At 39.5% G+C, this 23,372-nt stretch overlaps 1 protein-coding gene across 8 annotated transcripts in view; it reads left to right on the top strand.

Moving 5' to 3' along the window:
* Positions 1–23,372, top strand: part of MEF2A (myocyte enhancer factor 2A) — an 82,652-nt gene that overhangs the window by 50,242 nt on the left and 9,038 nt on the right. For 2 of the 8 annotated variants that reach the window (XM_039557411.1, XM_039557410.1), the window contains 5 exons: positions 5,625–5,774; positions 8,649–8,868; positions 9,061–9,120; positions 18,873–19,063; positions 20,655–20,678. In XM_039557411.1, coding sequence (XP_039413345.1) covers positions 5,625–5,774; positions 8,649–8,868; positions 9,061–9,120; positions 18,873–19,063; positions 20,655–20,678 — 645 coding nt within the window. Of the gene's footprint in view, positions 1–5,427; positions 5,560–5,624; positions 5,775–8,648; positions 8,869–9,060; positions 9,121–18,872; positions 19,064–20,654; positions 20,679–23,372 lie in introns of all 8 variants that reach the window. The other 6 variants (XM_039557417.1, XM_039557412.1, XM_039557413.1 and 3 more) reach the window with 6 other exon arrangements.

Here is a 23,372-nt window from a genome sequence, read left to right on the forward strand (position 1 = left end):
TTAATTTAGAGAAAAGAAGCAGGAATGATGGTGCTTCTGTAGCCAAACTGACCCGAAGGAAGTTCAAAAACTAAAATTAGCTTTTGGTGACTAAGAATACTCCTCGGGTACTTGAATATATTTTATACATAATAAGGGAGACATAACGTATCTAAAAGATGAGACACTTTACTGTTTTTCAGGCTGATGAAAGTGGAATATTTTGTGTTACAAAAGAAGAGAAAACCAGCCTGGTTTTAGGCTCAACTTCTTGGCAGTAATATGTATCAGGAAGCAAATAATAAAACAGTTGTCTTGCTTTCAGCAGGACATTTTGCTGCATGTACAGCCCATGGTGATACATGTGGTCTTTGCCTGTTGCGGGGAGGGAGCTGAGCTGCAGTGAAGGAATATGCCCTGTTTTGTCTCACTGATCTTTTATGTATTAAGAATGAAAACCGGGTGGGAATCTGGTGCTGTGACTGTTTTATTTGTCCTTCATTCTGTGACTATGTCAGAAAAAAAAGGTGTGGCTTTTCATGTAGGATGTGATTATCAGTGGTGGCTGAGGCTGAGGTTTGCTGCTGCTAGCGAGGCCGGGCCAGCCCTTCTGCCTCCTTGCTATCTGTGGTGCTCAGCCCCTACATTGGCAACCCACTTGTTCCTGCTACAACTGAATATAATCCCAGCAAGAATAAGTTAAAGAATGGACAAGGAGAATTTTTTTTCATTTTAGTAAGAAAAAAATACTCTCCACTATTGCATGGTATCTGTAGAGCATCTGGAAACTTTAATTGTTTATCCTTTTGACGTGCATGGTGTAGGTGCCTACCAGAGCAGCAGTAATACTTAGCAGTACTAGTAGGGCTTTTCCATTACTTCAAGCCTGAGGAATATTTACACTTTAAAAAAATTCTGATATTTAAAACATACTTCCTCCAAATTTGTGCTGCTTCGCAGCTTTTCTGTGCTCTAATTGCAACAGCAGAAGCAGCACTAACCACAGGATTTAAGTGAAAGGTTTGCCTTTTCCAAGGGAAATCACTTTTCATTTCAGTCTTAGTCAAATTTGGACATGGTTTTCCCAATGATTTGGGATGAAATACCAACAAAAATCCTCTCTGGCCAGCTCCAATAGTAAGTGCAAAAATAGAGCTGTTAACATGATACATGGTAGCTTTGACAGCAACAACCATTTCCTTTTTGTGTAATATTACAAGAAACCCAACACTGAATGTTCTGAGTGACCTGACACTTTTTTACACTTCATAACACTTTTTACACGAGGTCATCCTACATTCTTGCTTTAAGGCAGAAAAATGCCATTTCCTGATGTGACAATGAACATAATCAAGTTCTTTACAGTTCTGCCAGGGCTGGTAAGGAGCCCAGATCACAATATCAGAAGTCTTGGCTTTTTAACCAAATTCACTGATCAGAGCACAAAACACGCTGATTGTGCTCTTTAATCATTAGCAACATGTCCTTTTGGAGTGGGATATAAAGCCCAGGGTCTTCATGGGCTGAAGGCCAGTTGGGGTTGTCTCTTCATCCCTGGAAGCAGTGACCCATCTGTGTTTATTGGTTCAGAGTTCCTCGTTCCCAGAGCTGCCCTTGAGCAGTGTCTGGAGCCCCTGGGAGCCATGTGGGAGCAGCTCTGCAGCAGGGCTGGAGCAAGCCTGGAGAAGGTGACTTGATCTCATGCTGTGGGGGCTCAGCAGGCTTCAGGCTCCTGCATTTCATGTGTCTCTGTTGGATTTTGTGGAAGGAAGCTTGTACTAGGATAATTACACTGAGATGGTTGAATATCATCTTTGCTTCCTCAAGGATCAAACAATAAATGACTTTATTGTGTTTTTATACTCTTTGGTATCTGTATCATCGGTTTCAGTAAAATTTATATTGAATTGTAGAGAGAAGCCAATTATTCCTTTCTGTTGTTGTTTTGCAAGAAGCCCTTCTTCTGTTCCTTAGATGCTTCTTGCCAAGGCATGATTCTTTTCTTAAATTAGCAAAATGCAGTGCAATTAAAAACTACTTTGCATATGTGTGGGGAAGTTCAGGAAAATATTGGGGCTCTTGTACCATGTGCTTGACTGCAATGTTTAAACCCATCATAGCTGGTCCAGCTGTTCTCATACAATGTTTTCTAAGCTCTGCCATTCAAGTTAAAATAAATCAGTACTAAACTAATAGTGGAACAGAAGCAGTTTAAAGCTCCTGGGTCATTCTGCAATATCAGGATGACCAGAGCTGTCTGGAATACTTGTGTAGTGACTTTGTGTTCATTCTTCTAAAAAAAGATTTCACACCTGCATTGGTTCCCTGTATATGTTTAGCATTATTTTCTGAGTAAAACCAGTACTTTTCTCTCATCAGTTAGTTAGTGCAGTCTGAGATCAAAGCTGTTAGTTACAGCTTAGTTAGTGGGGCACAATCTTAGTTACTGGGGCACAATACAGTGCATTGGCAAACATGTTGGAACAATTTCCAGTAATTTTGGCTGAGTCTTAGAGGAAGTGGAAAGTAACACAGATTTACTGAGAGGGCTATACACTCCCTTACATGATCTGGAAACCAAGACTTCACACTAGAAGGTAATTGCAGTGAGCATCCAATAACAAAACCTGAAGTTTAATGTTCTTTTCCCCTCTTGCTGTAGTAAGAAAAAATTATGCCATATATTTACTAGTTTCCACTGCAAAAAACATGATTTTGTTCTAAACAAGCTTGTGTATCGCAGGAGAGAAATAAAACTCTCTTCATGTTACACCAATTACTTGGTATCACCGACTGGCACTTTTTCCTCTGAACAACCTCAGAGTTAATAAAATTTTGATCTCTGTGATAATGTCTTGGAAATAGCTCAGAGAGCCGAGTTATTTACATTATTTGGAGAAATAACAAATTTTAGCACTGGAGAATCTGAAGGGCGGAGTCAGCCCTCGTTTGTGGAGGTTGGGTTTCCTGCATCCCCACGGAGCGATTCCCAGATTCCCGGTAGCCGTGTCCCTCCTTGTTTTCCCTGGAGCAGGGGCCTGTGTCGGTGTCTGGCGGGGCTGGCTCGCGTCGGCTTCGCCTGCCCGTGTGAACAGCTTGCAGCATTCCGTGGGCAGCCCCGGCCATGGAGCAGGAATGTTTTACTATTGTGTTACTGGGCACTGATAAAAGTTTGCAGGCTTTTTATGGTCAGGTCCTCAAAGTGGCACTTGGTGTTTCGGTGATAAGGAGGCAGAGCTCTGCCTGTCGGACCCAGCTTTATTATCTGTGACAGGGAACTGTGGCTTAAATCCCTCCACAATGACAGGAACCCCATCTGGAGTGACGGTTTCCAGAGCCTGAAATGGGAGATACTGAGGCATTTTCCTTCCTCATGAGTCAAAGCAGAGTTAACCCCATTGTTAGCAAAAATGACATGCAGTCACTGAGAGGAAGAAGGCATTTTTATATTTAAATCTCTTCCTTTTTGTTTAACTTGGAGGATAATTTTCAGACCATTCTGGGGGGATGAACTGGCAGCATTACACTTAAAAGCTTTCCCTGGATCGCTTTAGACTATTGAAAGGAGCTCTAACAAAACTCCCTTGTTGCAAGACTTCAGTTCCTTCAGCATGTTTATCACAGGAGCTGGACTCTGTGTGTGCATGTTTTGCAAGCCCTTTCTTTGCAGAGCCTCAGTGCAGCTCTGTAATCGTGTCCTGGGCACTGCGTGCTGAGGCCGAGTGCTGCATAAAGACATTTGGGTTCTATTTCCAGAGTGCCGTGGGCTGCAGGGGTTAAGTGTAATCCAGCTTATACAGTGTTAACATTTTCCCTGCTGATATCAAAGTGTAGCAGGCTGGCAGGCTGACTTGTTAGGAAGGGCTGGGAGAGGGATAACAGGCTCCGACCTTGAGAGACAGAGCAGCCGGCCCTTGTATGGCCAAGTCCATATACGTGTCCAGCTGATTGGTTGGAGGAGCGGGATCGGAGCTGTGACAGGTGCTGGAGGAGTCTACACCTGTTTTCCCCATCTGCTGATCTAGTGATTACATTTTTGTGGGAGTTCCAGATACTGTGTGGGATACACGGAGCAAGCCAGGAAACTTGAGAAGGAATTGCAGCTTATGGTGAACTGTGATATTAAAGAATTTCAGGCAGTGAATTGGGTTTTCAAGTCCTGCTTTAAAACTGCAATAGAAATAAGCAGGATTTTGCATATGTATGAATAGTGAGGAAGTTGTGTGTACTTTTTATTGTACTAAAAATCAGTTGACAGTAAAAAAAATGCTGGTGAATACTATAAGCTAAAATACTTTGTTTTATAAGTCAGAATTTCAGTGCATTATGGAAATTCCTTCTACGGAAAAACATGGGATTTTTTTTAGTGGTGCTGGAAATGTCAGCTTGCAGATTTCTGATCTTTAGGAGTTTTAATGTGAAATTCATGGAATATTGATAATTTCTGACAAAAAGGAAGTACACAACTCTGTCATGCCTATATAGTCCTACTGCTGCATTATGTACTGATAACGTTTATCTGTTTAAAATCTGCTTTTCTTTTGAAACTTTTTTTTAGAACATTAAAGATTTTTCCACAGGTAATGTTTTAAATACTGTTTTGTTTTAAATTAGAACTTGCAAAGAAAAATTTCTGATTGTGTAATAGGGTGAAAAAGAAAATCAAGAAATACAAATATATCTTGTAATTTGGTCATGAGACCTGTAGTTTCACATCCTTTCTTTAATGCCTGAATTGTAGACAAGCTTGCTTTTTCCCCCCCAGGGGATGTTGATGTGAGCTCTCCATCAGAAAACAGGAAGTAGCTCCATAAAGTTAGTCTAAAGGACTCTGAAAAAGCTTATATTTAGCAAACTAAGTAATTTTAGAGAGGGATTATGTAATTTCTTTTTTGCAGTTCTTGTTATTATGCAGGATGACAGAAGTGCAGGAAGATCCTGCCTTTATCAACTACTGAGATCGAGTGTTGCATATATTAATATCCTGCATTTGTTTAATTGGATCAAACATTTTAGCCACTGTGTTTGTCTAACTGTATGCTTTTTAATATGTGACTATTAAAATTGGGATGCTAAAATGAATTCATTGAAGATCCAGTAAACTGGCTTTTAATTACTGGTGAATACATGAACTCCTTTGCCACAGGCTTGAGTGTTCCTTGTCAGGCGACTTCATTCCATCAGCCAACGTCTAAAAATGATTGTACTTGGAATGCTGGGGAGATGAAGTGGTTGTAGGGGGAAGTTACCTGTGAGATGGCACCTGGATGAACCTTTTCTCTTTGTGTACTTTGCCACTATCTTGAAAGACTGATCCTGTCTGTTGCACAGTGAGTTTTGTCTGTGAAAGTTTGATGTAGGTTCAGGGGCTCTGAATGATTCAGTAGTGTACAAAACTTCTTGGCAAGTTAGTATGATTTGTATGTGAATTTTCCAATTGTATTTCAGACCTTAAGAAAGAAAGGCCTTAATGGTTGTGAGAGCCCTGATGCTGACGATTACTTTGAGCACAGTCCACTATCGGAGGACAGATTCAGCAAACTAAATGAAGATAGTGATTTTATTTTCAAGCGAGGCCCTGTAAGTACTTTTATTTTATCTCTACTTTTTATTTGTTGATCCTTTTTATTAACTTCATTATTTAGGCTCTGAACAAGAAGGAACACAGAGGGTGCGACAGCCCGGACCCTGACACTTCATATGTGCTCACGCCACATACAGAAGAAAAATATAAAAAAATTAATGAAGAGTTTGATAATATGATGCGGAATCATAAAATCGCAGTGAGTACTAAAGTATGGTTTGTGCTTCTCTTACATGCATGAGAATTTTCATGGTGTTTGCTTACCACTGAAAACCACTTCACAGACAAGAGGATGTAATGGCTTGAGAAGGGAAAAACATTTCTGAGGAAAAATGAGATTCTGATATTTGGTCTTGTTAAAATACATTTTATCATAAAGAATCAGAAGATTTATCTCTAGATTTGGTTTTGCACTCACAGTTTTTCCTACCTTTGGAACACAAGATAACATTTAAAAATTTCGGGAGCCCACTGCATTACCTAATCCTACCTAAAATATATTTGCCAAGATAGATTTTCGTTGTGGGATGTAGGATCGTTTATTTACATCTTGTAGGTCTTCATCTGTCTGTTGATCAAGACTTTACAGTATGTGACAAGCAGGCAAATAGAATTGGATTAATTTTGTCATCTAACCAGTAGAATTTATTTTGCTGGAGTCTGGATGTAGAAAGTTATTTAGATATTTAAAACCAAGACTGCTGCACAATGAGGGCCTCAAAAGATTCCTTGTTGCTCCTGCTGAAATTCTAACAGAGACTTCCTTGAACACTGAAAGATATTTGAAAATTTTCTCCCAAGTGCCAATCCAGTGTGCAGCCATAAGTCACTTGGCTCCAGAACTTCAGTTTGGGGATAAAAGGAGTGGAAATATTGCATGTTTTTTGTGGAGGTGTTCATGATGACATTTAATTTCCACCTACAAAACCCTGTTAGTGTTGAGTATTACTAAGTATTTTCTAAGAAAACTAATACAGAGCTTTGCCACAGCCTTTGAATACTTTAAGATGGCAAATCTTGTAGCAATTAAAAGAGGTGGACTGGGTGAGTTAATCTGCACGGACCCTGGGGCACTTGAGTAGTGTGTCCAAATGACTTGCTGATATTGGAAATCATTTCATCATTCAGAGCATAAGAGATACCTCCTCTGGGGACTGAACAGCAAACTGACAGTCATGACACCCAGCATCACTTCTGTTAGCACCTTACGCTTGAATAAAGCCGAAATCTTTTGGGTTTTGCTTTGTTTTGAAGATTTTGGTATCCAACACTTTTGTGTTGAGACATCTTCAGGTCTCATCTCTCAGTATGTTACAGCTAAATGGGTTTTTGGTGAAGAGCCTAAATGTTTGTGTGGACATCAGTGTAAATAAAGAAGGCAACATTATTTTTTAGCGGTACAGCTATGTATTTGTAACTTAAATTTGAGCAATTATGTTTCTGTTTCCAGTACTTCTGGGGCTGTATAAGAACACAGCTTCTCTTGTTCTCCTGCACTGATTGCTGTCAAAGGATAGGAATGAGGCAAAGCGTGAAGAATTTGGTTGTAACCAAATGAGCACCATAGATGGGCAGGCAGCCTTTATTGTAAGGTGTGGGGGGAGGCTGTCACTTACTCGTTCTGTATTGAGAAACCTACAGAAAAAATGTTCCAGCTGTTACCTCCTAGCAGTGTGTTCAGCATGCTTCAGGTATTTCCAGTTTAGTTTGAGCTGCTTGACAGCATGCTGTGTAAAAACACCCTGGTTTTGGTAGATACTGAGAAGTTTCAAGTAGTTTCCCCTGAAAACAAGCGCCAGTAGGGCTTGTCATTGGTTAGATACTGTGAATGATTTGCTAGCATTACCTTGTTCTACTTCATTACTTTTTCCTTCCCATCTGTGCCAAAAATTGATGATTATTCTTAGAATGCGTCAGTAGGGGCATTGTTGTTGGCTCTCGTTAGTAAGAGATTTTGTTTCTTGTAGAGAGTATATTCTGCTCTTCTAATTAGTATAGTTATTGTTACATTTCTTGTATTTAACTTTTCGTGCAGAAGTATCATTCTAAGTGATTTTTAAGCTACACATGATGAAATTGCATTTTTTAAAGTATACTTGCTAGGTCATGTGTGTTGGTCATTTGCCTTTGACCTCTTAATCACAACTATCATCTCTCTGTTCTGTCAATAAATACTACTGGGTTTTTACCCTTAAATTGTACTTGTCATGGTTTTGTTTCCAGTAATTATGAGAGTTGTGAAAGAAAATAGTCCCTTTTGTTTCAGAAACCCATCACTGTCAAAGGATAGGAATGAGACAAAGGCCAAAGAAGTTAGTCACGACCAAATGAGTACCATAGATGGCAGGCAGCTCAGCTTTTGGTTCAAAAGCTGTTGAATAACAAACATACATACTACAGAAAAACAGTTGCATTTTAAATAGCGCTGTAAAAACTAGAATTTAAAAAACGAGATTTGCAAAGATGGAGTGGGTATTCAAGCAGGGGTTTGTGGAACCTGAAATGTTTAAATTCAAATTACTGAACTTTGTGACTTTCTAAAGCTCTGTTTATTTTTCTAGTCTGTTGAAAAACAAAGTCTTAGAGATTAGTAGCAATATTTTGACAAAGTTATTACTAGAAAATGTTATTACTAACTTGTTATTTTTTGTGTGATAACTGTTTGTAATGTGCATGTTTATGCTTACATTTTGAAGGTGCAACAATTCATTGATTTGTAGACATGTTTAGCTTGTCATTGTTTTGTAATAATCCAAATTAACGGTTAAATTTGTTGTATTTATGATCTTGTGAATTCATATGAATATTTTCAGTTTTTTCTGTTTGAATGTTACATATTTGAGAAATTTGAATAATTCTTTGGAACTGTAATTATGTGATGTAAAAGAATTTAACACCGTACTTTACCACAAATGGATGTTTTAAAATTGTATGTTTAATAGAGTTTAAAAACTAACAGAATTAACTTTCTTTTAATAAAACCCAACAAACTGATGTAACTGTGGATTTATATAATGTGCTGTTTCTGCAAACACAGTTAATGCTAATGGCATTGTCTTGTTGTTCCTCATCTTCTCTCCTGCAGCCTGGCTTGCCTGCCCAGAACTTCTCCATGTCGGTGACTGTTCCAGTGTCCAATCCCAACACTTTAACCTACAGCAACCCAGGGAGCTCCCTGGTGTCCCCATCCCTGGCTGCCAGCTCCTCGCTCACGGACACGACCATGCTGTCCCCACCCCAGAGCACCCTGCACCGTAACGTGTCCCCCGGGGCCCCACAGAGACCGCCCAGCACCGGCAACGCAGGTGAGCTCTCGCTGCTGCTGCGCCTTCCTTCCACACCCCCGGGCGGTTTTGTATCAGAGCCCACAAAAACCCTCCCAAGTAACGAGTTCTCAGTGGTTTCAGTGCCTTTTTACAGCTTAAGTTTTGACATACAGCATTACACAATACTGTAATGGGGCAAGTGAGTTTAATGCTCTGGATTATTTTGATTAGGTGGAATGCTGGGGACAACTGATCTCTCAGTGCCAAATGGAGCTGGTACCAGTCCAGTGGGTAAGTGCAGTATTGTATCTTTGTTATAAAAAATAGTATTGTGGTTTTAGTTTCTCAGTTATTCAAAAGCAATTTTTAATTTTGACTCTTCTGAAAAAGTGGCTGTGAAAGAACAAAGGTTGTAATTTTTTTGGCTGCACTGTTATTGTCAAGTTCTATAAATTATTATCAGGCATTTAGCTTTTTACTGCTGTGCCCTTTCCACTTCAGTAATATTTGCCTTTTTTATTTTAGTGGTTTTCAGTAGTAGCATGCTGCTCCTGCTTTTGTGTTTCTCTACAGGTACACATTTACACATTTACAGGTACATTTACACATCTCTACAGGTACACATTTTAGAATTACAGCATTCTAAAAACATTTTATGTTTGCCAAATCTGAACTATTGCACTAAAGGCAACTCAGCTCAGTTCTCAACTTTAGTATTTGCAGGACCTGGATATTTGCTGCTGGTTGTGGTGCCAATCAGAATGAAGCAAATACAGACTGTATTGTTTGTATTGCCATGTGTATCTTAATACTCATTTTCTAGCAGTTACATGAAGAAAGCAATAAATCTTGGAAACTGATAGCTAGGGTCTGTCTTAATTTTGGATGATGATCAGAATTTCTTTTGAAAACAAATTAGAGATCTTGCCAAAAATCAAATCCACAGTATTTTTTGGTCTTCAGTAAAAATGTATTATAGCACTTTTTCATTTCAATAATGTTTTGTCTCCCCTAAACAAAATTTAGCGCTCTGATAGAGGGGCAGGCACCCACTGAAATGTGTCGTGTCACAGACAGGCAAAATAAATGATAGTTCAGCCACTTTGGTCACATTCCTTCTGTGCCATTGGAAGTCGTGCTGGCTGAAGGTCAGTTTTGCAAACACACCTAACTCCCCTTGGGAAGTGTTCATAGCATGGAATTAGAGAAGCAACTGTTGACCTTTCGGTGTTTGCCCACTGGCTACTTAGTGTGGCAGCTGGGAAAAAGTTCTTTGAACATCAAGTCAGGCAATTGAATTGATGAGTAAAAAATGCTGCAGCTCTCCAAGGCTGAAAGCACAGGATTGACTTTCCACTCTTTATCCATTCCTTGGCTATGTGCAGCAAAGATATGAAATATTAAAGAGTGGTTTCCATCAGGTAAGCAAGATTTTAAATGGAGGAAACTTCCTCAGTTGAAAAAAGATGACTATTTTTAGAAACCGTAGAGGTCAGATGTTGATTTCCATGGAATTTTTTGAGTCAGACTAAATAAGTTTATTATCAGGCTGTTTCAGGCCTCTTTTCCAAAATCAGGCTTTAGTAGCAGCAGCTTCAGATTTAAGACTCCTTCCTTCAATAAGCAAATAAAGCAGTGGTTACAGTGCTTGCTATAGGGTATCTATAGGGTATCTAGAAGTGCCCAGTTATGGCAGCTTGGGGAACATATTTAATGCAGTAAAATGTTTTCCTCCTTGCATTTATTAATAGTTTATGTAAAAAGTCAAAATGCATCACTTATCTCTTACTTGCAGAACATCACACCCAAGATGTTATACATGTACCCACTCACTTCTAGAAAGGTTTGTCATACAAGTGAGAGTTGTGACTGTACAAGAACAGGGGAACATCTCTAAGTACCTCTAGTGAAATTCAAATACCTGGTTAACACCAGAATGCTAAATCTGAGGGGTACCCTGAGTTGTCAGAGCTCCACTTGCTGTAAGTTATGGCATAAGAACTCTTTAACTACTGACAGGTGCACAGGAACCTTCTCAGTTACAACCACAATCAAGAAGTCATACGTAACCAGATTGACTAAATCTGCTGTCAACTTAAGCTTGACAGCTGCTGTTGAAATGTATCTTGTGTTAATTATGTCTGCAGACAATAATGGTTTTAGTTTCTTGCTGCATTTATTGTAGAGTTCACTTTTTAAAAATCTATTTTCTTCTTTTAGCTTCCAGGGTTTTTTTTTTAAACTTCTCAGGAGTGGAGAATTCTCCTATGGATGTAGTGAAAGGTCACGTGCCAAATTTGCAGTTTCAATTTATAGAAGTGATGTCAGAGGTAAAGATAGAGTACTGGCATATCCATATTCCCAGATATTCTCTTATAAATAAATAATGGAAAAACCCATCTTCTTCAGTATTATGAAGTTCTTGAGCATCTGAGATTTTGTTCTCATTTCCTTGAAAGACACTTATATGCCTTTATCTCTTAGTAACAAGCAAGTAAAGGTTATCTTGCTTATTTGGGACCCAGTTCAAACAAAGATGTTGCATAAAATGGCTCATATTGAGTTCACATGAGTCTTTTTCTCAAGTCCTGTGTAACTTGATTGGAATGGAAATGATTTGCTTTAGCAGTCAATCTGCCAACTTAACAGTTTTTCTGTGGAAAATAACTTTGAGTAAAAATATCTGCGTGTTGTAGCAAAGATTGGTAGGTGGTTTTTTATATCCAGAACAGAAAATTTTGTGATCACTTTATAATACTGAGAGCTTACTTCACATGCAGCTGTCATAACTCTGAAAAAGCATTTTCATTTTGTAATATTTTTAAAATTCTACCCACCACATAAAAAACATTTGCTGAAAATTTTTACTTGGCAAATATACCAGTTTTGAGAGGGGAAAAATGTCCAGCATTATAACAGAGTTTGCTCTAGAGCTAATTTATTTTTTCTGTTAGTGAGATCAAATGTTTCTGAGCTAGAACACTGTGATGATCCTGTTGCTCCCGGTCACTGTTAAACCCTGTTCAGTTTGTGATGGCCATCAAATGTGCCCCAGAGTCTCGTGTCACCAGGATGTGGGGAACACTTTAGGCAGAGTACAGCCTCAGGTGCCCAGATACAAGGGAGAGTTTCTTTGGCGGATGGATCCATGGATGATGTTCCAGTTTGCCATGAGTTCCACTTTGCTGTGTTCCAGTAGATTGGTATCATCCCATGAATCATCCACAGGTTGCCAGTGAAATGCACTTCAGTGACCTTGTCCCATCCTTGAGGACTCTGAGAATCAGAAAAGCTCAGAAGTACCACCACAGTTATTCAGTCTTTACTTTTTCTTCCACACCTTTCACATGTGGCATTGAGCCAGAACCATGCCAAGAATCTTAGCTGGTTTTCATTGCCAGGGCTGCATGAAAACCATAAACCCTAAGTTCTTCCTAGTTCCAGGTGATTCTTACAGAACTGTTGGAAGTGGAGGCTGTTTATGGCTTCCCAAAGTCACAGTATTTTCCATCTGTACATTCCTGTGTCACTGAAGTAGCCTTTCTGGTCAGTAATGCAGATTATGGACACAGTTAATCTTTTGGAAAAGAAGAAAAAAGAAAAAGAAATTGTCTTTCCTCTTACATTTCTACCATCAAGACAATGGATAAATGGATACCCTGGTCTGCTTGGGTACTGAACTTCTCCTCTTTGTTCCAGAGCTGTATCTTCCCTAATGTCCTCACTAATCTTCAGGTTCTGAGAATGTGAAGTAACCTCAGGAATACGTACTTTCTTTGGAGTAGAACTGAACGATATACCTGCTTGAAAAGCTGTGTCTTGTGAGCTGCTGGATTTCTACTGAGAGTCAGTCTAGATCATGTGTGGTCTTTTATCCTGGGCTGAGGAGGGATTTTGCAGAGGTGCCACTGACAGCTTGCACACAGCTGTAAACTGCTTGGAGGTGCCGGAAAGGGATCAAGACAGGACTGTGAAAAGCCACACCTGTAAATGGTTCCCTTTGTCTTGAGGGCTTGGCTGGTGGGGGAAGCTTTTTGTGTGTGTCTGAGGATAAAAGAATCTTTGAGCTTGGTCTTGCACAAGTCTGAATACGCTGCAATTCCGGAGTGCACCAGAGGCTTCAATAACAGGAATGCTCTCTGTGCACACCTTTCTGGTTGTGTTTGGTTTGTGAAATGAGAGACACTCCAGTGAGGAGTATTCAAATAACTCCTGAAAAACACCTCTTGCAGTTTCAGGCAAATGTTCTGCATTGATGCTATCAGCCTCTTCCTTAAGAATGCAAATTTCTTCTGCCTCTACCCCACTCTGACATTTATATAATGTCCCCTTGCCAGCCTGTTTCACCTGCATCAGCTACAAGGCTTGGCCCTGTGGGAGAGGACCACCTTAGGGAAGCAGCTGTAAATGAACACTGAACATGTTTCTGCTTAAGGCTGTGCTTTCCTGATGGTATTTCTGGTCTGTGCTTCCTCTTCAGTGAGACAGGTAGGATCTGTCCCAAGTAGTCTTTAAGTAGTCAGAGCCCCTCACTTCCCAGCTGTATGGAAAGGGGTGTGACTTCAGAATGTTTGCTCACCTGCTGCTAAATGCAGCACACGAAGGTTCCTGCTCTGTGCTGTCAGTAGTGTCCAGGCATCATGGCTTGCCTTGCTCTGATCTTTGAGAGGACACAGGTCAATACAACAGTCAGGGTTTCACCCTTCTCCAAGGAAGGGTCTGAAGGATCCCTGAGGAACACAAGACCAGTCTATTCACTCCTACAGCTTCCAGGCTCTCTTGAAGGTAAAGGAGTTCAGGGAGTGGGCTGCAGAGCAGCTGTTTCACAGGGTGTGAGCTGAACCCTTTTCCTTTGCTGGACGTTGTCAGCACATAACAAAGGCTGATCCATCCATCACTCTCTGATTAAATCAGCTCACAAGAAATGACTGGCTGAAATCAGCATGAAAACATGCTGGTTGAAGAAAGAAAGTATTTGTTTTTTTTTTTTTTTTAACTGTAGCTCTTTCTCCTTGGAAACCACCCGTCTGCATGATATGAGGTTTTAGTCGAAATTTCGTATCTTGCTATGTGTGTTTGTTATCTTACCATAATTTCTGATTTACTGAGAGGTACATGACAATTCTGGTTGGAATTTGCCATACAGAGAACAAATTATTAGTCTCCCAGCTGGGTTGAAGTAAGTCTCAACATTTATATAATGTCCCCTTGCCCAGGATACACTGCCACATCTCCAGTTGTTCTAAACACCATTTCTCTCCTCCTTTCTTTGCCATTCTTTACATTGGCTTTGTATAGAGACATAGAAATTGGCAAGTTTAGGAAGTAAACCGATGTAATAAACTGTAATCTGTTAATCGACAAAAGACCTAAAAGACTTCCAGTTGCTGTTGCTGATGTTTCACTCAGATACAAGAGCAATATGCCTTTATTTAGGTTTGCTGTTGCATTCTGAATAATAACCACCCCTTTAAATTCTAAATATCCTTGAAAATTCTTTCTCCTTTTATGTAGCTGTAGGCAAAAGAAAATTTCCAACAACCTGGGAAATAACCTTTTTTTTAAGTTCTGTAACATGACTAAGCATTCTCTTGACATTTAGTCATGTGTGTTTCTTTTTTGCTGCCTTTAATATCTAAAGTACTGCCTTAGAAGCATAAATCTTACATGTTAGACATGTTTCAAGACCATATATTACTATCAAAGGTATATTTTAATTCTAATTATAGTATTATCTGACATATTTATTTGTAAAGATCAGTAAAAATACATGTATTTCAGATTCCTTGAGATATTACAGTAAATTCTTTCCAAAGCTAATATAGAACTTGAGCTTTTTGAAATGGTGGTAGAATCAGCAGTGATTGCTGTGCAAAGCTGAAAATGGTAGGAATGGCATATGCTGTTTTTAATTTCATTTGCATTTTATTTTTAATTTATGTTTGCTTGAATCTGTTATACTAAACCCCAAAGTAAACAAATTGAGCAACTAATGCTCAGAAATGCTATTGTTGGGTTTACTTGCAATATGTCCCTTTGCCCAAGGTTCATCATGTAAATGTTTTCCTTGAGTAGATTTTATCTGGCCTTCTGATGCCCTGTGAATCAATGGCTTGTTGCAAACACAATTTTCAGTTTACTTCTAATTGTGTGATGTCTGTTGGGTTTTATGATGTCACTTGAGGCATAAATATTTAGTTATTACAATCCTGATTTTTGCTTAATCTTACATGGCTTAGCTGCTTGCCCACAGTTATTCCAAAACTGTGTATAACTGTTCAGTTATTTCAATGATATTTATCTTTTGGTGGTTCGGTTTTCCAAAGTGAACCACCAAAAAAAAAAAAAAAAAAAAAATTAATGGCATCAATGCCTATAATTTATTCCTTGAGTAGTAATAAGTACATGGAGTACTTTCCAGCCACGTGTGTTCATTGTTTCAGCTGATGTGATTTATATAGTGAAATATGAGTCTGGCTCATGTAATTGAATGCTGTGTCTTGGGCTGCAGGACAGTAAATGAGATTAAGCTGTATTATGTCTCTGAAGGCAGAATATCCAGTTGGTATCATGGGTGGGTTGTAACATTTCACTTCAGAAAAGAAGTTGCCTCAAAAGTAAACACTTTCTGACTAAACAAGAAGTAGTCTAATGTACGTTGGCAGGGTTTGTTATCATCAAATCTAATTAAATTATGATTCATATAATTGAGAGCTTATATTTGCATTGGTGTCTGTTTTCCGAAGGACTGTTTTGAACATGGTTTCACGTCTGTTTTAAGGAATTAGAGTTAAATAAAACTCTTCCTTTGGGAGTAAAAACGGTTGTATTTTTACACATATGTAGGATATTATAGTCTGTTTCCGTTTTCAGTTTGAAAACGTTTTTAAACATAAAGTATTGTCTTTGGGGAAGATCTATAGTGGGTAGGGTAGAAACAATTTCTGTATTATATGAAATAGTAAGTAGAATTTATGGGGTTATTAAGGCCTCGGTTTGGCAAAGGGCCGTGTAGTTGCATCATCCTGTACTCATTATCTTTTTCTGGCTCCTGACCTTGCTCTAAGAAATACCACACATTTAGTTATCCTTTCACTCTTAACTGGTAATTTGATTTTCTTATTAGATTATTAAAAGGAAAAAGGCTTGAAGTTTCATACTAAAAATGAATATTCTGCACTCTTATTGCAGTCCCAGCATATGATCCGTCAGATGATCGATACAGACACTCCAGTGTTTGCTCAATGTTCAGTGCCAGCTCTTTATCACAAAGGGCTGCTATTGGATTAATACCCAGAGTATTGCACACTTAAGATATTTTTCGTTGTTGTTTCTCCCATTTTTAATATATTTTAAACACTCCTTTTAAGAAGTGCTCAGCCTTTTGTCAGAAGAAATGCTTTGACTCTGCCCTCCTGCCGCCTGATGCTGCGCAGAGCAGGCAGTGGCAGGGAGTTCGTTGTTTTTGACAGCACCACTAAAAGCATGAAATGTTTCTGAAGGTTTGGCAGAGCCCTGGAATAAGGGCTCAGGAAATGACTGGATTGGGTGTGGAAGAAAGACACTGTCCAGATTTAACACACGGGCTACCGAAATACTTGACCCAGAGGACAGGAAATGGTATCATAGGATGGCCCAAAGTGCAGCACAGAACCCCATTGTTCGTACAGAGTGGGATTGTTGGGCAGCTTAAACTCTGCTCAGAACTCCACAGCCCTGCCATGGAAAGGTAACACTGACAGCCCCAGTGGGTAATAAAATGCTATTTATTATCACGTTAAAGCCCAGATTTTACTTCTGGTATAACAGTAAGTTCTTTAAATGTTCTGGCATTTTTGCTGAAAATGGGAGGTACCATAACAAAGTTTCAGATATAATTTGGTGAAAAGTATGCCATTTTCTAATATTTTTCCTCCCTAGCATCTCTTTCCAAATCCGTTTAGCTTTTTCCCTGTCCATTGTGTAGGATGTCTCTGGCAATCTGATGCTCTGCAGGCTGGCTGTACCTCACACTGCACTCATTTATAATGGATAGGAATTGATGCATTACTGTGTTAACAAAATCATGATTCTGCAAAAACTGTCTCCATTTCAGGAACCTTAAGGGTAGCACAGAACTTAATTTCTCCTTTTGGCTTGTTGGTTTTTCCATGTGACCCAGCTGTGGAGAGTTTTCTCCTACGAGTCAAGAGTATATTTAGCCCTAGTGTGTATTCTCATCTCCAGCCCAACTTTTCAACCACTCCACCTAAATTTTATCACTAACCTAGAAGCATCTGAATAAATTCTGCTGTTACCTGCTGAGGAATGTAGATCCTTTAATCACAAAATGAGTAAATGAGTTTTTGCTGTGGTTTTTAATACAGAAAGAAGAATGCTGACATTAAAAACTTTATTTTCTGCTGTGTTCCTTCTTTTCCCCATAACTTCAGAGTTAAAAGTCATATTCCCATACCTCCTATACAAATGCTTCAGGAAAGTACTAAATTAGAATAACTCCTCCTTGCTCTGTTAACCCTGGAAAACTCAAGGGATATATCAGATCATCCATGTATGGTCAGGCTTTTGGCACAGTGGGAAATCCACATAGTGAGTAAATCCTGAGGAGGCTTCCTCACTAGGATCCTGGTGAATTCCCATCGAGGTTCTTAGTGTGCCTTGGCTGAGTATCTTGGTAGTACCAGGCACCTTCATGAAGCTTTGTGCCCTTGCTCATACATGTTGCTATTCTTCCTTCTTGCTGTGCTATTAAAGGCATTAAAAATGTTGCTAAAGAAGGTAGAATGTGACACTGACAACTTTCTTATTTTAATTGCTTTTAGATTAATATGTATTTAATGCAATAAAATTGGATTGGGCATAGGGGCCTATTCAAATTAGAATAATAATGCAAAATTCATGCCAGCGTGGCGCTACGGGCGATTAGGAGAGAATTTCCCACACAGTGAACTTTGTCTCATAGACTTTTCCCTGATTGTGCCTATAAAAGCTGCTTTCAGACTTGCAGTGTTAATGCAAACAGAATCTTACTATGAATTTTTTATGTTTATTTATACACACACACAGGTTCTGTAGGGTAAACTATGGGGTTGCCTGTTGCAAAATTCTCCTTAACAACTTTTCTTCTGTTTGCAGCTGAATAAGGTTTGTGTATTTTGGGAATTGTTGCTATAAATATGATTCTGTGATTGGAATGTGGCTTTAACATTTTTTCTGAGAAATATATTTTGGTTAACATGATTGGTGCTTCTGTCAGGATGGGAAAATAGAATACTGGGCACTTCACTGATTTGCTGCCTTGGTACTGTTTTCTGATCAGTTCTGATTGTAAGCTGAGGCCTCTACCTTGAGCATATTCAGCTTCTGGAGATTTCAGGGCTGAATCCTGGATCTGTAGGCTTTGGCTTGTCTAATTCCACTTAAAATGAGTACCAGGAGTAAGGAGAAAGACTTTGTAAATAAACCTATGGGCATAAGCAATGTGTATATCTGGAATTAATTTGAAGGGAAAGGATTTGTTCCCCTCATTGTTGCTAAATACAATAATCAGACAGTAAATATTGATGCTGAAATGAGTCCTACAGATCTTGGATGTATATGAAAAATATGTAAATTTTAGAAACAGAGACTTTGGGAGCTGATCTTTTATTCTCACAGGCAACAATTCAGTGTAGTCCATGCTCTGTCGGGGTGGGGACCAAGTGGGGTTGTGCAAAACCTTAACTTTTCTGCAGGCTCAGCCTGAAGGAGCTTCAAAGGGCAAAATAAACACAACGGATGTTATTAGAAATAGTTCTTTGGCAATTTGCTCTTCTCAGCATTTAAGCAGCCACAGTGTGCCCTTGGAGTGATATTCCCTTTACATATTGATCCTCTGGTGAGAGTGGTTTGTGTTCATTCGATTGTTCAATACACAGCCCCTTGTGGGAAGTTTGTTATCGGAAGTTTTACGAAATAAATATTTCATAACTGGTACATGAGCACCAAAATTTTGTATTGTCCTTCTCCTCCGTCTTACAGCCCATTTGTTTTTCCTCTTTCAGGAAATGGGTTTGTGAATTCCCGAGCTTCACCAAGTCTACTTGGTACCAGTGGTGGTGGGAATGGCCTAGGCAAAGTCATGCCTACAAAGTCCCCACCTCCACCAGGAGGAGGAAATCTTGGCATGAACAACCGCAAACCCGACCTCCGTGTCGTCATCCCACCCTCCAGCAAGGGCATGATGCCACCACTGGTGAGTTAAAACATTTGTTCTGAGTCTGGCTGTGAAAATGGGTGTTCTGCCCACATGCACAGGGAGAAACCGTCTCACCTGCTTATCATAGGGTGTAGGAATAGAGGGGTGTTTGTATTCTGAAATGCCACTCAACTCAAAAGATGAAATTCAAAAGTACGAATTATGACCTGGGGAGAAGTTAAATTTGTAAGGAATTTTTACAGGTGTAAAATAGCAGCCTGACCTAAACGTGGCACAATCCTAGAGACAGGGCCGGGGTCTTTGGTGTCTTGATCTGACATCCCTCTGACTTGGTACCGAGAACTCCAGTGGTTTGGAGGATGTGGGTTTTAAAAAGGGTTATCCATTATTCTGTGGAGGAACAGCTGATCTTCACTGATGATGTGAACTCTATTAACGTGCCCTAAAGCACATTTTGTACCTGTATTTCCCGGGTCATAACGGCTGTGGGATGTGAAGTGCAGCTTCCGTGGTGAGGAAGGGCTGAGAGCAGCACTGGTCTGATGTGGCACCAGGGAACGTGACCTTGGCTGTCCTGCGGAGCTGTCATGTCTTCAGCGAGGCCATCAAAGAGCACTGAGATGCTCTGCAGTGCTGCTCTGCACTTTGGCATCTGGGCAGCAATGTTTGTCCACCCAGGCTGGGAATAGCACACGAGTTTCGTGTCAGCCATGAGGCAACCACGGCCTCAAGCCCAGAACAGGTCTTGCAGGAAGCATTACTCTGTTTTTCCTTTAATTTACTTGGCCAAATCCTTTGGTCTTAGTCTTTTGCTGCCATGTAGAAATTGTCAGCGTCTCTGTGGATGTTTTCTGTGTATGGAAGAATGGGCCATAACCAGGAGGAGCAGGATATAAACAACACAAGTACTCTCTGTATAATTCCTATTTGTTTTTAAGCTACCACAAGTGCTTACATTTGTTACTGGTACTCATGATGAATAATACCAAATTAATCCAAGTAACAAAAGCTATAATTAGCCTCAGAGTAATGATTCTTGAAAAAAAAAAAAGGTTTTTCTAGGAATACTGAAGTGTAGGACAGATAGGAAGTATACTGGCTGATTATTACAGTGGAAATTGCACTGTTAATTAGAAATAGGAACAGTAATGCAGTTCTGATGTTAGTGGTGCACAGCACCTATTTACTGTTGTGCTCTGAAGAACAACATCATATTCAGCTTTGGGCTTGTCTGTGTTTTTGGGGGAGTTAGGAGATTTCAGAGTAGATGCTGGCATGGAATGATGGTTGTATGTGAAAAGTATTTTGTTGGTGAGCTGGCTTACTGGATCAGTGCAGCCAGAGACTGCTGTGCTGCACATCCACATGTGCAGCCGTGTCCTTGGGGTCACCAAGCTCTTGCTGCACCAATTTCCCCAAAGCCAGTGTTCTGTACAGCAGGTTTTATGTGACACGAATTTCATGAAGTATTACATTTCTAGCAGTATTATCTACAGAATCAGGTGGCAAACACACATTATTAATTAAAATGAATCAAAATCCTGAAGCACAAACGTGACTTTTTCTTTCATTTGAAAGCAATGCTATTTTTAGTAACTATGTTATCCCTCTTGTTTGCTGAGTACAGTCGGAGGAGGATGAATTGGAGTTGGTGAGTTTGGGCTGCTGTTTGCTGAGAGACAGCAAGATGCTGGAAATGTCTTTCACTACAGCTTTTTAACTGTAGTTTCATTACATATTTTAAATAATTCCAGTGTTCCCTTGGTAGCAGACAAAAATACATTTGTTTTATCAAACTCAAAACTAGACCAATTCAAGTTGAAAACACATCCAAAGTCAGCACTTGCCATTTGTAAACTTCTATTTTTTTTTTCCTGAAAATGTTTCTGTTTTTCTTGGAGGGAACATTGGAAAAGAGCCTTACAAAGTAACTGTCCATGTATATAGGATTTGTACTGCCTTCTGTATGAAATACAAATAATCACTTTCCATCCCCTAAATTATTGGAATGTTTTTAGAAAGTGGCTTCACTTGTGAAGTTCTTCAGATTGTAACACCAGCCCTGTGTTACTTCTCTTCCTTTCAAGGAGATGACATCATTGCTGGTGAGGTCACCTTTTTGGAGGTTAGAATTATTTCATCCTGCGTGAGATTATCAAACCACAGGGGTGTTCCCTGTTTACCAAAAGGAGGAGAGAATTGCAAGTGAATAATTCTACCTTTTTTCCAGTGGAAGGATATTCTGCTTTTAAAAGGAAACTCTTGGGATTTGTGTGTTTTCAATTTTTCTTTCCCCAAAGTTTTTAACATTTGGCATTCTGTCTGGAAAATTAACGTAAGGCTAAAATAATTCATAACTTATTTTTAGAGCGATTTGCAAATTGTTTGGCTGCTGTGGCACAAACCAGGCAGAAGATGCTGTGTCAGATTCACAGAGAAATAAATCAACCTATTGCAGACCTTGATTTGTTGTTGAACATGGACCTGTTGCTAATATGAGGCTCTAATTGCATGAAAGCATGGAAAATGTAGTGATTTAGATAAATTTCTTGATGAATGCATGCTGCTGGTTGATTTTTACCTTAAACATGAGAAATGTATTTTAAAAGTAAGGGAAAATGGTTTTTAAAAGTCAGTATTGAAGTTTTTAAGTGTTACTGGGATGTCTTGCTCGTTGAGCAGTTAGAGCTCTCCCACTTTCTTCTTACCTTCAGGGGAGTGTCTGGTTTTCAGTGCAAGAAGAAAAGCTCAGTGTAAAAGCACTTAATCAAATATCATTGCAATTGAAATTAAAGCCAAAGCCTTTGGACTGAGGGATTCCCCCCTGCCCTGTGCCGTGTGGGATCAGCAGATGGAGCCGCACGTGGATCCCATGTGTGGCGTGGGCCATCTAGTGGCTCCAAAAACTGGGACCAGCCCTGACAGGAGCAGCACTCACACAAAGGAAAGGTGCAGTGTCTGCCTCAAACATGGTAAAGAAATACGAGCTACACCTGCAGGATTCTGTCTGATGCTGATTCCAGTGTGGGGAAGCAGATCCCATCTGTGAACACTCTGTGTGGTTGGAGCTGAGCACTGAATATGAAAAGCAGCTACCAACAGTAGCGTAGCGTGAAATAAAAGATACTGAATTCTTCCTGCTACATTTGCACCAGTTCAAAAGATTAAAAAAAGAAATCCTGAAATTTGTCATTAATCTCCAAGGACAACAAATATTGGGCACATCTAAATATTGCTTAGTGTCTTTGTGTGGCTGAGTGTTCCAGGAATTATATTCAGAAAGAATTTACATCAGAAAACCACCTTTATACCTTTATTAGCCACTTAAAACCCAAAAAGCAATCCCATGAGGAAATTCTTTGGTCTGGATTGTTTCCCAGTATATTCCTCTTTACTTTTCCATTATGCAGTAATTCCAACTTTATAGGCAGCCATCCAAGAAGGCTTTGGAGAAAGGTCAATTCCTGACAGACACAAAAATCTGCTCTAATAACATCTCTTTATGCCAGATAAACTTGGTCTAGGGGAGATTTTCAGAAGTACGTAAGTGATTTAAAGGGATCAATTACAGCAAATCAGAGGGACTTTCTCTGGGACTTGGAGCTTTGAAGCCTGGGAGCTCTGAAGCAGAGAGGGCACATCTGCCAGTGTGTGCGTTTGGCAAAAAATGCCAAAGAGCCCCATAATCCTTGGGAAGCTCGAAGGTGGGAATTGCAAGAGCAGCCAGACACAAGAAAGATCAGAAGCTGGCAGCCAGTGAAAGCTGTGGCTAATTTTAATATGGATGCTGTGATATGTATTACTTTCTTTAAATGGGAAAGATACAAGATTGATAACCCTCAATTCATCTTCATAAATTTAAGCTTAAAATTGAATACAGCCCCATTTCTGTACCTGCTCATTCTGATATTTTTAAGGGAATGATGCATTTTTAATGCTGCTCATTCTCTCAAGATTAGAGTGGAGAAAAAAGTTAACTGGTGCAGATCCTGAAATACCTGTGTCTGAAATAAGGGAAACTTGCAAGACTGAGTAAACTTCAGCGTTGTAAAGCTATGAAATGGATCCCTACCAAAGAGATGAGAAACTGCTCCTTTTGTAGCAAATACTTTTTCAGAGATAGAGGTTCTCTTTAAAACCAGCAGATTGAAACCCAGCTCCTTGTAGAAATACAGGATGTAGAGACTGCTGCTATTTCTAAGAATCCTGCAGATGAAAGTAAGTATCTGTTGTTGAAAAATAAAAACACGTAGAATTTTCTGTTCTTGACAGTATCTGGCCAAATGGTGTCGAACCTCATATTTTCAAGATGATTTGCAGTTGCCACCATGGAGAGCAGAACGTT

Source organism: Corvus cornix, chromosome 10, assembly GCF_000738735.6.
Source record: "Corvus cornix cornix isolate S_Up_H32 chromosome 10, ASM73873v5, whole genome shotgun sequence".
Lineage (NCBI taxonomy): Eukaryota > Metazoa > Chordata > Aves > Passeriformes > Corvidae > Corvus > Corvus cornix.